The sequence below is a fragment of the Triturus cristatus genome, chromosome 6 (assembly GCF_964204655.1).
Source record: "Triturus cristatus chromosome 6, aTriCri1.1, whole genome shotgun sequence".
Taxonomy (NCBI): domain Eukaryota; kingdom Metazoa; phylum Chordata; class Amphibia; order Caudata; family Salamandridae; genus Triturus; species Triturus cristatus.
In genome coordinates this window covers 323,499,013-323,512,879 of record NC_140589.1, presented here as the reverse complement: position 1 = coordinate 323,512,879, position 13,867 = coordinate 323,499,013, and the positions used below count along the sequence as shown (strand labels likewise).

The window sequence follows — 13,867 nt, the reverse complement described above, 5'->3', positions numbered from 1 at the left end:
AATTATATTTAAAACGCAGATACATTAAATGTTTTACATTTCTGAGCAATGGAATGATTCAATACCAACCCTACTGGCTCTGTACACCGTAAAATGTATTCAAAATTCTAATTTTGGCATGTCTTCTTTTGTTTAATCATTAGCCAGTGGTGTTTTTTGGGGAGCACTGTGAGTAAATGCACATCATTTCCAGGGGAAATGTAGGATTTCTCCTACACATGCTTTGCGGACTACTATTTCCTTTCCTAGTGCTGGGCGTTCAGATGCTACAATAATATAGGGAGACTGCTATGTTTAGGCTCCCGCCGACTCTGATTTATAGGATTTGTTTGGCTAAACTAATCTGCCCTGGGTGGCTGCCTTTCACGCTCACAGACATTTAAGGGTTTGTGCCGAGCATACGAGGGAGCCTTGCCATTTTGCCAGGTGAACCTATTTATCCTCCTGTTTGGTGTTCTTGTTGAATCTGTATACTCTTCAATCAATCAATCAGGGAATTGTAAAGCGCGCTACTCACCCGTGAGGGTCTCAAGGCGCCTGGGGGGGGGGGGGGCCGTAGTACTGTCTAGCCGAAGAGCCAGGTCTTGATTGTCTTCCTGAAGGTTTTCAGGGAGGGGGCTCGTCTGATGTCTGCCAGTAGGTCGTTCCATGTCTTGGCTGCAAAGTGGGAGAAGGATCTCCCACCTGCTCTGGCTCTGTGGATGTGCGGGGTTTCAGCCAGTGCGAGGTTGGAGGATCGTAGGTTTCTTTTGGGTATGTGGAAGTTGATTCTGTAGTTGAGGTATTTGGGTCCATTGTTGTTTAGGCACTTGTAAGTGTGAGTGAAGATTTTGAAGGTGACTCTCTTCTCTACCGGGCGTCAGTGCAAACTACGTAGATGCTGGGTGATGTGTTTGTGGCAGTGTTCTGAATAGTCTGGAGTTTACGGGGTAGGGACTTATTGATGCCGGCGTAGAGTGTGTTTCCGTAGTCCAGTCTGCTGGTGGTGAGTGGGTGGGTGACTGTCTTCCTTGACTCGGGGGGAGTCCACTTGAAGGTCTTGCGGAGGGTGTTGAAGCAGCTGGAGGTGACGGCGTTGACCTGGCGGTTCATGGTGAGTGACGAGTCGAGTATGATGCCGAGGTTCTTAGTGTGGTCTGAGAAGGTAGGTGGGTTTCCGAGGGCGGTCGGCCACCATATGTTGTCCCATGCTGAAGGGGTGGTATCGAGGATGAGGACTTCTTTCTTTTCGGCTTTGAGATGCAGGCAGCTGTTGGTCATCCAGACTGTGACGTCTTGAATTCCTTCCTGGAAGTTGAGTTTGGCAGTGGTGGGGTCTTTGGTGAGGGAGAGTATGAGCAGGGTGCCGTCAGCGTAGGATATGATGTTGAGGGCGTGTTGCCGGACGATTGCTGCGAGGGGAGCCATGTAGATGTTGAAGAGTGTCGGGCTCAGTGATGATCCGTGTGGGACTCCGCAGGTGATTGTCGTGGGGTAGGACAGGAAGGGTGGAAGTCTGATCCTTTGGCTTCTTCTGGTGAGGAATGATCTGATACAGTTCAGTGCTGTTTCTTGTATGCATGCGTCGTGTAGTCTGCTGACTAGTGTGCGGTGGAAGACGGTGTCAATGACTGCTGATTGGTCGAGTAGGATGAGGGCTACGGAGTGGCCTTGGTCCAGGAGGGTGCAGATGTCGTCTGTGGCGGTGAGTAGGGCAGTCTCTGTGCTGTGGTTGCTTCGGAATCCGGATTGGGACAGGTTGAGGACGGCGTTCTCTTCGATGAAACGTGTCAGTTTCCTGTTGACTGTTTTCTCTGCGACTTTGGCTGCGAAGGAGAGGGGCGAGATGGGCCGATAGATCTTGAGGTCGGTGGAGTCAGCTGTGGGCTTTTTGAGCAGAGGTCTGACTTCTCTGTGCTTCCAGTCGTCTGGGAAGGTTCCTGTTTTGAAGGTTGTGTTGATGGTGCATTGTAGTTCGGGGGTGATGGTGGCCGTGGCTCTGTGGTAGATGTGAGGGGAGCAGGGGTCATGGGGGTTCCCGTGTAGATGCCTTTCATGGTCGAGGCGGTGTCTTCGGCCGTGATGGGTGTCCAGTTGGAGATGGTGGGTCGGCTGGAGTCTCTGGGCCGGAGGGCCATCTATGGCGCCTGGTGGGTGGTCGACAAATTTGTTGTAGACGTTTTTGAGGAGGTAGGTTCCAAGCTTGTCACAGAGGTCTTGGGATGGGGTGATGTCTGTGGCTTTGCAGCGTGGGTTGGCAAATTCTTGAATGACGCTGAAAAGTTCCTTGGAGTTGGTGGAGTTGGTGAGGATTTTGTTGTGGATGAAGTTCCTTTTGGTGGCTCTGATTTGGTTGTGGGAGTCCGTCATGGCGTCCTTGTAGGTGGTGTGGTTTTCGGGTGTCTTGGTGTTTCTCCAGTTCTTCTCCAGGCGTCTGCAGATGCGCCTGGTTTCTTGGAGAGAGGTAGTGAAGCAGGCGGCTTTCCTGGAACGTTGTATGTCAGGGTTGCGCAGCGGGGCGAGCTCGTCGGAGATCCAGATGTGTAGTTCTGTGGCTGCTTTGTTTGCGTCAGATGCCCAGGTGCGGTTGTGTTGGGTGAGGGTGAATTTGAGTTGTTCGTCGGTAACCTTGCTCCAGTTCCTTTGTGGTGGGCGTGGGGCTGGTTTGGGTGCCTTGGGTTTGTTGACGGCGAAGTGTACGCAGAGGTAGTCGGTCCATGGTGGGTGCGCTGTGTGGCTGAAATGGACGCTGTTTCCTGTCGTGAAGATGGGGTCGAGGGTGTGTCCTGCTCTGTGTGTTGGTGTGTTTCAGTCCGATGCTGGCGAGGTTGTCACGAAGAATGGTGGAGTTGGGGGTCGCTGGGGTTATCGAGGTGGAAGTTCAGGTCTCCAATGAGTATGTAGTTGGTGGAGGCGATGGCGTGGGGTGCGATGAAGTCGGTGATGGTGGTGGCGAAGCTATGCTTGAGCTATTTTTGTTTTTAAAATCCCAATGCCTATTATTTAACCCATGTATTTGGCGATTTTAAGCTTATTTATTTTCCAGAGTAATTGACTTTAGAAATGCCTGTGTTTTAACTGTCGAAGATACCAGGGGTACTTGTATTTCTAGGCCTCCCCAAAAAACTGTAGAAGCATAAAAGAAATATGGACTGGATAACTTGGTACGGTCCTAGAAAATTTGAAGGGCAGCGCTTATTAGCAACCAGAAGGGGCATACAATCATGTTTCTGCCTGTCTGTGCCCCAGATGTCTGCCCCTTTGTCTAACGCTACCCGTCCCATGAAACAATCTTTCAAACTCACGGTTTGCCCCTCAAACTCACTTTCTCTGTCTCATGCGCAGTCCCTTTAAATCCAGCGTCCTTCCCTCCACCACAAAACTCTGCCTGTCTCTGTTCTTTAAACTCTCTCACCCTCACATGCACGCTTGCCCCGCCTATCCTCCCATTCAAAACTCTGTCCCTCTCTTTCTTTTAGTTTCTCCTCTCCCTCTGTGTTTATCTCTTTTAAACTGACTACTACCCTCCAAACTCTGTTGGTCTCTACCTATGCTATCCCGTGGTTCCCCCCCCCCCGTTTCCGTCCTTCTGCAGAACTCTCGCCCTTTGTCACAATGCCCCAAACCCTGTCCTTAAAGTCTACCCAAATTGTGATAGGTTTGTATTCAACACAGCGGGTTTCCCCATTTCATGCAGCCTACCCTAAATGTGCTGAATCGCTAAATACGTATAGGGTCCCAGAGGCGAGACCGATTGCATTGCAAATGCTTGTTTTTAGGTCTCGCCTGAGACAGCGCTTTAGCGCTGCTCTGGCGAGACTTATAGTAAGCGAGTTTTGGAAGTGCAAACGAGTGCTTTCAGGTCTCCAAATACAGTGCATGTGCGTCGGCCGGGCGCGCGCACCATTTGGAGGCCTCAAAGCACTCGTTTGCTTTCACTTTCGCGGGCCGCACGGCCGCTTTGACACAGTGCATGTGCGCCGTGCGCGCGCACCATTTGGCAGCCTGCGTGTACATTTCGCGGGCGCTTTGATGTTCTCATCAAAGCGCCCGCGAAATGTACACGCCATTTGCCACCCCCTCCCTCATCCCACTTCCTGCCCGTATTGAATTTCACGTGTTTTCGACACTGACCTATTTATCTACTCCGCGCTTACAAAGCCAATGTGTGTGCTGAGCCCAACGAGTTTATCTTTTGTTCATATCAGCGCGATGCCGTTCGCGATTGGCAAACGATGCATGAAAAAATAAATTGTAGTGCGTTTGTATGCAAAGTTAGGGCTGAGGTCCAGGCTTCTAAACTCGTCTAACTGGGTGATAACAGAATGAAAACTTTTACTTAATTGTCACTCAGCATAGGCACAAATCGCAACGTAAAAACTAAATATACCTACTTACACAGATCATCTGTAAACTCAGTCTATTACCGGTAAACCCAGCTCATCATTCAACGGATATCATTCGTTCAATAACTTTACCACTTCTGGGTCGATTAACAACCAATCCCATGTCTGATCATATTCTGCTAGACCTTCTAGGAGTGGGCGGTACTGACGATATGAGAACTAGCCTAGGATTTGAGCATTTCAGTCACCTTAGCCAATCGCAATACGCCGCACAGGATTTGAAACTGCTGATTGGCCGCGATCTTAGCATGCGCTCATGTCCGCAGCAGTTCTTACTCCTAGTCCGGCAGTCGGCGAGTGGCTCCGCGCGTTATTTGTAGCGCCAGCTAGCCGAGCTGCTTGGTTCAGGTACACGTGAGGTTAGTTAGTTGCGCGCCAGTTGTTGGCAGCCAGGGTCTTTCACGGCAGTGTATCCAGATTTGGATGCTACCTCCTGGATCAGAATGGTGCAGCATGAAGCGAAGCGGGCCAAGAAAGATCGGAGCGCGCTATAGTTACATCCATTTTCGGGGCTCCTTTGGGGTCGGGTCTGGACGCTTTCTACGTTCCTGGGGCTCACGCCGTCACGTGAATGTCACACAGGCTGCAGCTTTGGCGCTTATTGACATTGTATAAATAATGCTTATGTGCTGGTGCCGGGGCTTCGTTTCTCACGCTTTGCTCTGTTGCTTGCTCACCTGGACGTACATGGATCACATTCTGCGTAACGCCCTAGGGGAAACCTTGACTGACTGAACAGCTCCCTTTCGGCTTGACTTTACGGCCAGAACTGCCGTCTTTGGAACAGGGGAACCAGTGCGAGCACCGATCTCTGTCCAATACCTAAAAAACATCAACATAACATTGTGTCGTGGCACTGGTGCTCATGTAGAGCGCTCCAGTACCCCAGGTGCAAGTTCGCGCCATATAAAACTGCTCAAATAAGCACATGCAATTTAAACACTGGTCTACATGGTTGCTGTACCGGGGATGCTTCGATTCTGCTCACAGGAAACAAACCTTTCTAAACTCTTCCCTCTGAATCTTCCCCTCCAAAAAACCCTTTTTACTCACATCCAAAAGCCTCCATCTACTGCTATGACCTTAAAAAAAACAAGCATTTGCAATGCAATAAGTCTCGCATTTACGCGAGTTTGAGCTATTGACATTGCAAATAATAATACTTTTTATTTTTGTTTTTCTTTTAAAAACATAAATAAAAGGCATTGTTATTTACAATGCCAATAGCTGAAACTCTCGTAACTGCGAGACCTATTGCATTGCAAATGCTTGTTTATCTCACTTCGAGCCCTGGCCACTGGATCAGCTGCACAGTTGGGCCTGTCAGCAGGTTTAGCAGGACGTTGTAAATACGACTCCAGTAAAGGCCCGGGGCAGCATTGCGAGGCATCCTCGGCTGCACCCTCCCAATGCCTGCCCTTCCGCCGCGTCACTGGTGCAGACAACGCCCCCTGGGCCGAACAACAACCGAGGGAGGAGCGGGAACCGGCTGGGCAGGGATGCTGCGGTCGGGCTTTTAAAGTCGCAGCGCGGGAGTGATAGCCGGAGACGGAGGTGAACTACTTTGCTGCTCCCTGCTCGCCGGGATGATGGGGACCTCCGAGTTGCTGGTGTTCGCCAACTGGAGCACCCTGCTTGTGTGCATGGTGCTCAAGTTCCCGCAGATCCTGGCTGTGGTGTCCGCACACTCTGCCCGGGGGCTCAGCCTGAATAGCTTGCTGCTGGAGCTGACCGGGTAAGAGAGCCGCGCAGCACCGCCTGAGGCAGTGCAGCTTTACACAGAGCTGAACGGTGACGCAGCACGTCAGGCTCAGCTATTCAATGTGTGCATCTCTGCTTCCGGGGTATCCATAGGGACAGGGCTGGGTACTTACGAGTTAAAAGGCAAGGTTTGTGAAATATATGCTCAGCCCAAAAAACTGTCAAGAATTCAACTTGAGTGCTTTCACAGTCCTAGACCTTGTTGTTTCCTTTTGATTTCTGGGTCACAAGTCATTTGTTTCATCTTTGTACTTACATGTCACTTTATCAAGTTTGTTTCATGTGTGATCACTTTTCTGGGCACTTTTTTTCGTGAATAAATGAAAGCTTTCCAATTGATCAAATGTGATGAACTGAATGTGTAGGTGTTCGTCTATTGGTGTTATGAGTATCAATTGTATTTGACTTATTCATATTTACAATATCTGATAATTTATCACTTAAACGAGTCCAAAGTGAACCACTGTAGTTTTAATGTTAGTCCTGGCTTTTCAGCTGACTGCATGTTACATTGTGGGGCTTGTAGTTTTACTGTGGCACTTCAATATGTACTCAAAACCCCCTGTGTTAGAAAACGAGGCAGCATCTGTGAGGCCTGCACAAATAACATGACTGCATTTGTCCTTCACTGGGAACCAAATTGTAGCGCCTGACTCTCAGAGGGTAGCGTTGCAGAGCTGTCTGAGGCTTACTCAAGGGAGGTGGTGTGGGCTAGTAATCGCCATTTGCAGGTGCGCAGAAATAACACTCAATAATTGATTGTCCAGTCTGTACTTTGCTTTGTAAGAGTACATTTATTAAACACACACACTACTCAATACTACGCACCAATTTACAAATATACATAAGCTGTTGGAATTACTTTGTGACATTGCATAACATCTCCACCCCTCCCGCAGGGGGGGTGGGGTCTAGTACCACCACTCCCATGTATGCACATCAACTTGCCCCGATGCAGTTAGTTGAACATAACCTGGAGCAAGGGCCCTGCACACTGGCACCATCCCAGTAGCGACCCACCCCATTACCTCAACAAGCATTAAAAAGGGGTAAACTTGCCTTGGTGACACATGACCCTGACTGAGCATCTCCTACTTAAGGGCTAGCAGTCTGGGGTCTTCACCTAAGCGCAGCAGCAAGAATCCATGTTTACGCATACTTTAGAATGACAGTACTCATCACCTTAGTTGATCATTTGAATGCATTGCAATCACAGCCCCTAAAGGCTTCACATATGAAATCACAGGATTACGCATATACAGTCAGACACCCTAGCAGGACTGTCTGGCAACATAACCCCACTTGGCTTATGACATCACCTTACACCAGCATATCACATTAAACAAATGAATTTCAGTCCCTCTGAAAGAAATAACCATTAGTAAATGCATTTCGGTGCAGTTACACAACTTCACCTCCAGGGAATGCCCTTCTCCAGACATCCCCAACTCAGCCCTTCACTCCATGATGCACTTCGTAGTACACCCTCAGCTGTAGAACATAAGTTCCAACCCAGAAGGTGATAAATGCTGGCTGAGCCCTTGAGGGGTTATTCTTTCAGATGCCCCATGAAACTTATGGGGGGATTGTTCTCCTTTAGGCTGGGGGAGGCTGCGGTGCTCCTGCAGCCCCCATGCACTTTCTTTCACACATGAGGGTGACCCCCTCCTCTGGGGGCCACCAGGCGCCAAAAACTATGTTCTCCCCATGCCTTGCAAGGCATTATGGGGCGCTTCCAGCTCCTTTCGATGCATAATAGATGAGCGGCTCTCCTGCTGTGCCGGGGAGAGCCGCGCTGGTGGTGCCGGTGGCTTCGCCGCATCTTCCTCCCTCGGTGGGGGGCCCGGTCCCACCCGGACCCCCAGGTGCTGCTAGGCGACTCGGGGAGCCCACCCCCGGCCGCTCCCTCTGGTTTCTGGGGCCCGGTCCCACCCGGGCCCCTCGCACCTCCTCTCTTCGTGTTTGGGGTCCCGGTCCCACCCGGGACCCCCGCATGCCTCTGAGATGGGGGGGCAGCCTGGGGAGCCCACCCCCGGTTGCCCCTGCCGGCTCCCCACCCGGCCAGCGCCCTCGCGTGCTGCCGTGGGAGCCGGCACAACTCTTCTCATCTGCCCGCTCCAGCGGGCAGACACGCCGCATCCTCCAAGGAGCGGTTCGTCGGGGGGAGTGCGACGGCACTTCCCTCCCACCTTCTCCACCCTCGGGGCCCGGGGATGGGGTCCCGGGCCCCCGAACATCTTCAGGGGGCACAACGGCGCTCCCCCCTCACTCAGCATCGGTGGGGGCCAGGGTGGGCTCCTGGCCCCCTGCCAAGGGCCACCTTCCCGGGGAGCGCGACGGCGCTCCCCCTCCTCCATTTTCGGTGGGGGCCGGGGTGGGCTCCTGGCATCCCGCGGGGAACCTTCACGGGGTGCGCGACGGCGCACCCCGAATTTCCTTCCATGGGGGGCAGCCCCCGGGACCTGACCCACCCCGGGGGCAGTTTCCAGACCGGCGGCGGAGCCCCACATGCTTCGTCGTTGGTCCCATCAAAGGTCGTGTACCTTCTGGGGGGCATATCTCAGCCCCCAGGGGTCTGATTTCCTCTATTTTCGCATCCTCTTGCTCCTGGTGGCGCCCCCAGCCACTGACAGCACTCTCCTTCTCCCTCCGGGTCTCCAAGAGGGTGCCTTCTGCAGGGAACGGTCTTCACTGGCTCTCTGCGCCAGCCTTTCGCCTGGCTCTCCTTCGGGGCCTCACTTCTCCCTGCGCAGAGGCCACTGCTCCTGCGCACCGGTCCTGGACTCTTCTTCTGGTGCTGATAGGGTCCTGGGGGCAGTCAGGGGGTCTCTCCTTCCAACTGCCCATTGCGCCAGGCTCCAGCACCTTCAGCCTCCGCCGACCACACCCCAGAGAGAGCTTCTCTTCCTGTGCAAGCACTTTTTAAAAGTTGAGTAGGGGGCTGGCAGGAAGTCCCTGTTGGTCCTATCAAACAGCGACACATCACTTTCCTGCCCCTGCTCCCTCCTTCTTGTCCAGCCTCTGGGTTTGTTCAAAATGGCGTCGTCCAGTGTCTCTGTCCACATGGCCTCTGAAACCCAACTCCTTCCCTCCTTGGTGCAGCCTGGTGCCTGGCACCCAGCGACAGCAGTTGATGGATTGGCCTGCAGCCCCACCCATTTTCTCTTCGTGGAGAGGAGGCCCTAGCTTGAGGAAGTAAGGTTATCAATCCATCCAGATGAGGGCAGCCTGGGTCTGGTCATGGCTGGCTCAGAGAAATATGACAGTTCTGGATGACCCAAAAGCAGTACAAATATGACTTTGGACTCTGCAGAATACTTCTTTTCACATTTGCTACATTGGACATAAGTGCGTGTCTGGAATCTGTAGGCCTAATTGAAGTTAATCTAGCCCCTGGCTCTACATTCCCATAGGGGAATAAGGAAGTGAAAACACAGTAAAAAACACTGACTTTCCCTAGCATGTCTCTTCCATCCTGAGTTCACTGTGGGTGAGTCCCAACTTATGAGGCTCCCCCACAGTAAAAGCTCAACAATAAGGTGCTCAAAAAGCGAAAAACTCCGGGCGGCCCATAGTGTCAGAACCACCTTCTAACACCCTGTATGCACAGTGCTGTTGGTTAAAATGCCAGAATTGGCCGAAAGTGTTGATAAATCTGGTCTGTCATGTTTCGGGCAATTCTGGTATTTTGTGAAGTGTTATACATGACGGGATAGATTTATCAACACTTTGCACCTGTGCAAAGTCACAAAAAGTGATGCAAACTGTTAATTTGGGATTCACTTTTCAGTACAAAACTTGGTTTTGTGCTGGAGAGTTGTCTGAAAATAAAGCCAAGTAACACTATTTGCTACTTTGCATCAAGATGGTGTAAGTTTACCTAGACGTGTAGTAATTGAATAGCTGTGCTTTAACATTTTCTAAAACTGTCGCCTTCATTTAAAAAAAACTGTGTTTTACCGAAAGTAAACTCTGCTCACATATTTTGTGAGAGTTAACTCTTTCATGTACATCATGCATTGAAATAAGCATTGGCAATGTAAATCATTTTGTCTTTTGTGTAATTAAAAGTTGTATACCAAGATTTATAACAAAGTTCTAACATGGACAGCATCAGTGCAACATTACCTAAGAATAAGGAAAGGACAGGTGCCAATAGCAGAAGGAACTCAGGAATTACCCGATTTGCCACTCTGAAATCAGGGCTACCAAATCATTATATAATAAGTAGTTCCCTTTGGGATTGGTTTGGCCCGTTGGCAGTTTAGCTCAATATCGCACACATCATTGTTGGCGTATTATTTAAACCCATATATCTAATATCAATTTACAGAGTTTTGCACCGTTGTGTCCTCCGATCACATTTGTTGTGAAAACAAAAGGAACCATGGATGGACATATTATTTACAATACCGTATAGATCTCTCATTTCAATGCACAATGTACTTATATAAAAACGTTGAGTTATGCTATTTGGGAAGACCTGGAAGGTGCAGCTCAGATGAGGTACAACAGAGCCTTCTGGAAAACTGTACTGTCCTTTCTTTTCAGATCAACCGACTACCAGTATAGAGTGCCATATCTCAGAAGGCGCTTATATAACTCTAGCATTATGTTAGAGACTCATCCTACACCAATGGGGAAATCAGATCTCGCCCCAGATAATACCTGGTTTGAGGGATGGATTAGAGTGTCTGTTATATCAAAGGCTATATCGAGTGCTGCCGCTGGAAAGTCCCCGGGCCCTGACGGGGTACCAACCGATTTATTTAGGCACAATACAATTTTTTAGGCCTGTCAAATATAATTAGAGCTGTGATTAAAAAAGGTCCACTTGGCTCCTGGAGGTAATCCATTATAGTGCCTATATTTAAGAAGGGCGACGGGAGCCTCGCAGCTTGTTACCGCGCTATCTCATTGTTAGATTCATCTGCAGAAATTCAAGGCATGTAATTCCGGGAAAATAAGAGGTATGGGTGGAGTAAAACTCCTTCTTTTCAGATGTCCAGTATGGATTTTGGCCCTGTTTAGGCACTGTTGAACAGGTATTAAATCTATCTCTAATTCTGGGGAAATACATCAAGGCCAGGAGAGATGCCATAAATATGGCCTTCATGGACCTCTCCTGTTCCTTTGACTTTGCAGACATGGAGGCAAGCTAATGGAACAAGCTGGTATGGACCTTTTTCCAGTGGAACTACTTGGGCGCCTCCATTGGTATACCTCCACAAAAGTCTGTTATATACAAAATGGTGACTGTACAAACCCCATTAAGGTTACAGGATGGGTAAAGCAGGGTTGCATTTTGGCACCTTTTTTATTTGTACTTTAGGTCTAGCCTGGCGTAGACTGCGCAGACATGCGCAGTCTCGCTGGCGAGATTTAATGATTTAGAGTAGCTTTCACTAGCGGGGTTTAAGCCCCGCCACTCTTTTCCATTGGCTGGCGTCACCGTTTATGCTAAACGGTGGCCAGCCATTGGAAAAGAGCATCCAGTGACGTACACTTTTCTCTTTTAGAGCCGTCCCAGTTGGACTGGCTCGGTTGCCTTACGTGTGTGGTAAAAGCTTTCTTATCTTTATGGAGCCGTCCCAGTTGGACTGGCTCGGTTGCCTTACGTGTGTGGTAAAAGCTTTCTTATCTTTATGGAGCTATGTGTTTCAAACACATGGCCCCATAAAGACAAGAAACCTTTCATGGCAGAAGGAAAGCAGGCCGCATGTTTATTTTTGCATCGCGCTTAAAGTGACAGCGCGATGCAAAAATAAACAGTGGCTGACTGGCGAGCGCTTTTTTTTGCGTGTGTTTTTTCCTTGTTTACTTTTAGCGCGAGGCACACACGCTTTTTTCAGATTTGCTTGGACTGCAGCAATTCATTGCAATGAACCCGACGGAAAATTCAGGAATAGTGATTTTGCTATTTCACCTGTTTTTCAAGCGCTTTACAAGGTGGCTCCGTCCATCTATTGTTTACTGCAAACAGCAATCGTAGTTGCTTTCATATCTCTGGAGTCTTGCTGATCAGGTTACTGAGTTGTTGGGTGTGGGGCGCCCTCTTGTGTGTAGGTGGGCTTGGCCGTCCTTTCTTATAGCTTTCAGACTGGAGAGAGCGGCGCGAGGCTCGCATTTTGCTCTACTGCACTAGCACTGCTGCACTTTCTGTTGGCAAAGTGCGTTTAACGCCACACTTTACTGTGGACAGCGTTCTTCATTCAACAATGAAATCTTTGAACAGAAATCCCCTGGAAAGGTTTTCCGCTGAAAGTCCGGTGCGTGTGGAGGAGGTGACAGGCGTGAAGTGCCGTGGCCGCATCTGTAAATAAACACCCCTTGGTTCTGTGGGAGAAATCCGAGCTTTTACCTGGCTGCAGGACTTTCCAAATGGCAGTCAAATTTCTAGAGCAGGTAGGAATGTGTGTGTGTTTTTACGTTCGCTATCCAAAGTAAACATACTACCGGACAGAGGTCAACCACATCGCCTGCTTTGTGGTTTTGAAGAGCTGAAGTTTATTTTTATTTTATTTTACTTTTCCTTTAAGCAAGCTGCAGAGAATAATAATGTGTGAATGTTTCTGAGTCTCCCAGCGTGGTGCAAACAGTAAACTTTGAGAAGCACTTGTCTGGTTTATAAAAGCCGATCTCTGAACATTATATGTTGGCAGACTGTGCAGGAGTGGCAAAGTGTACTGGTAAGTGGTCACGGGTTTGTAAAGTTAGGGCACCACATTGTGTTTGATGGCTCCATTGAATTGAAGTTGCATTCATGTAGTGCGTACTACCCCTGACGAGTGGTGGAAGTGATTTACAGCGAGTAACAGACTATCTGGAAGCCTAAACTTAGTCAATCCATTGGTTATTGCGATTAGTCTCGTGCTCTCAAAGAAACCACAACATGCATTTTCTAAAGTTTCTTTGTAGAACATGAATGCATTGGGTGTGATCATTAAAGGGGGTTATGTGAGAAGCGAATGGTTGATGAAATGAACAGATAATATTAGGTTGCAGGGGTGTGGTTTTCATGAAGAAGAGATTAAGAAAGGCATGTTATTTAGATTATGCTATATCCACAAGAGGCATGTAGAAGAGAGGCTTTCAAAGTAAATGAGTGAGGGAAAAATTGAAGTTTTGGACGCAGTCCATTTTTCATGCAGGGTTTCAGGAATTTAGCACGTGGACATTTTTGGAGATAGCCTGCAATCTGTGGATGTAAACCTGTAGAAAGAAACTTTTAAAAACAATTGTACTCTAAAGGAATGCAGATTTTAACAGTCTTTTTAGAGACACTTTTTAACTTTCAAAGAGACAGCAGATACTTGCCTCACCGCAAAAACCAACCCCAGTGCTTGTTGAGGCCCCTTCGCGAACGACCATCAAGCAGGCAACATTTAAACACATCCCAGTACCTATAATTTCCGCTTTAAAACACCTTTAAAAAAGCTCTCGTGCACGTCACCCCACTGTAGATGTGATATAAATGCATGCAGACCCACATAGGTCACCTGTGTGTACATACGACAACAGTATATTAAATTCTAGGAAGTTTTTTTCCAGTTTATTCATGCAAACTATTTAACACTATACATAAACTACACATTTAAATACTTGCTATGTAAACACTCCGTAGACGGACTGCAACTAATACATTTTGAAAAGGGTGCAGAGAAGAGTTTTGTGGAGTTCGAAGGAAGTTATGAGGTGAAATAAAGGAAATTGTACAAGCT

At 48.9% G+C, this 13,867-nt stretch overlaps 1 protein-coding gene across 1 annotated transcript in view; it reads left to right on the top strand.

The window, feature by feature from the left end:
* The first annotated feature begins 5,832 nt into the window (after positions 1–5,832).
* Positions 5,833–13,867, top strand: part of SLC66A3 (solute carrier family 66 member 3) — an 80,741-nt gene continuing 72,706 nt past the window's right edge. Inside the window, exon 1 of the mRNA XM_085610697.1 lies at positions 5,833–6,120. Coding sequence (XP_085466823.1) covers positions 5,972–6,120 — 149 coding nt within the window. The 5' untranslated portion in view covers positions 5,833–5,971. The remainder of the gene's footprint in view (positions 6,121–13,867) is intronic.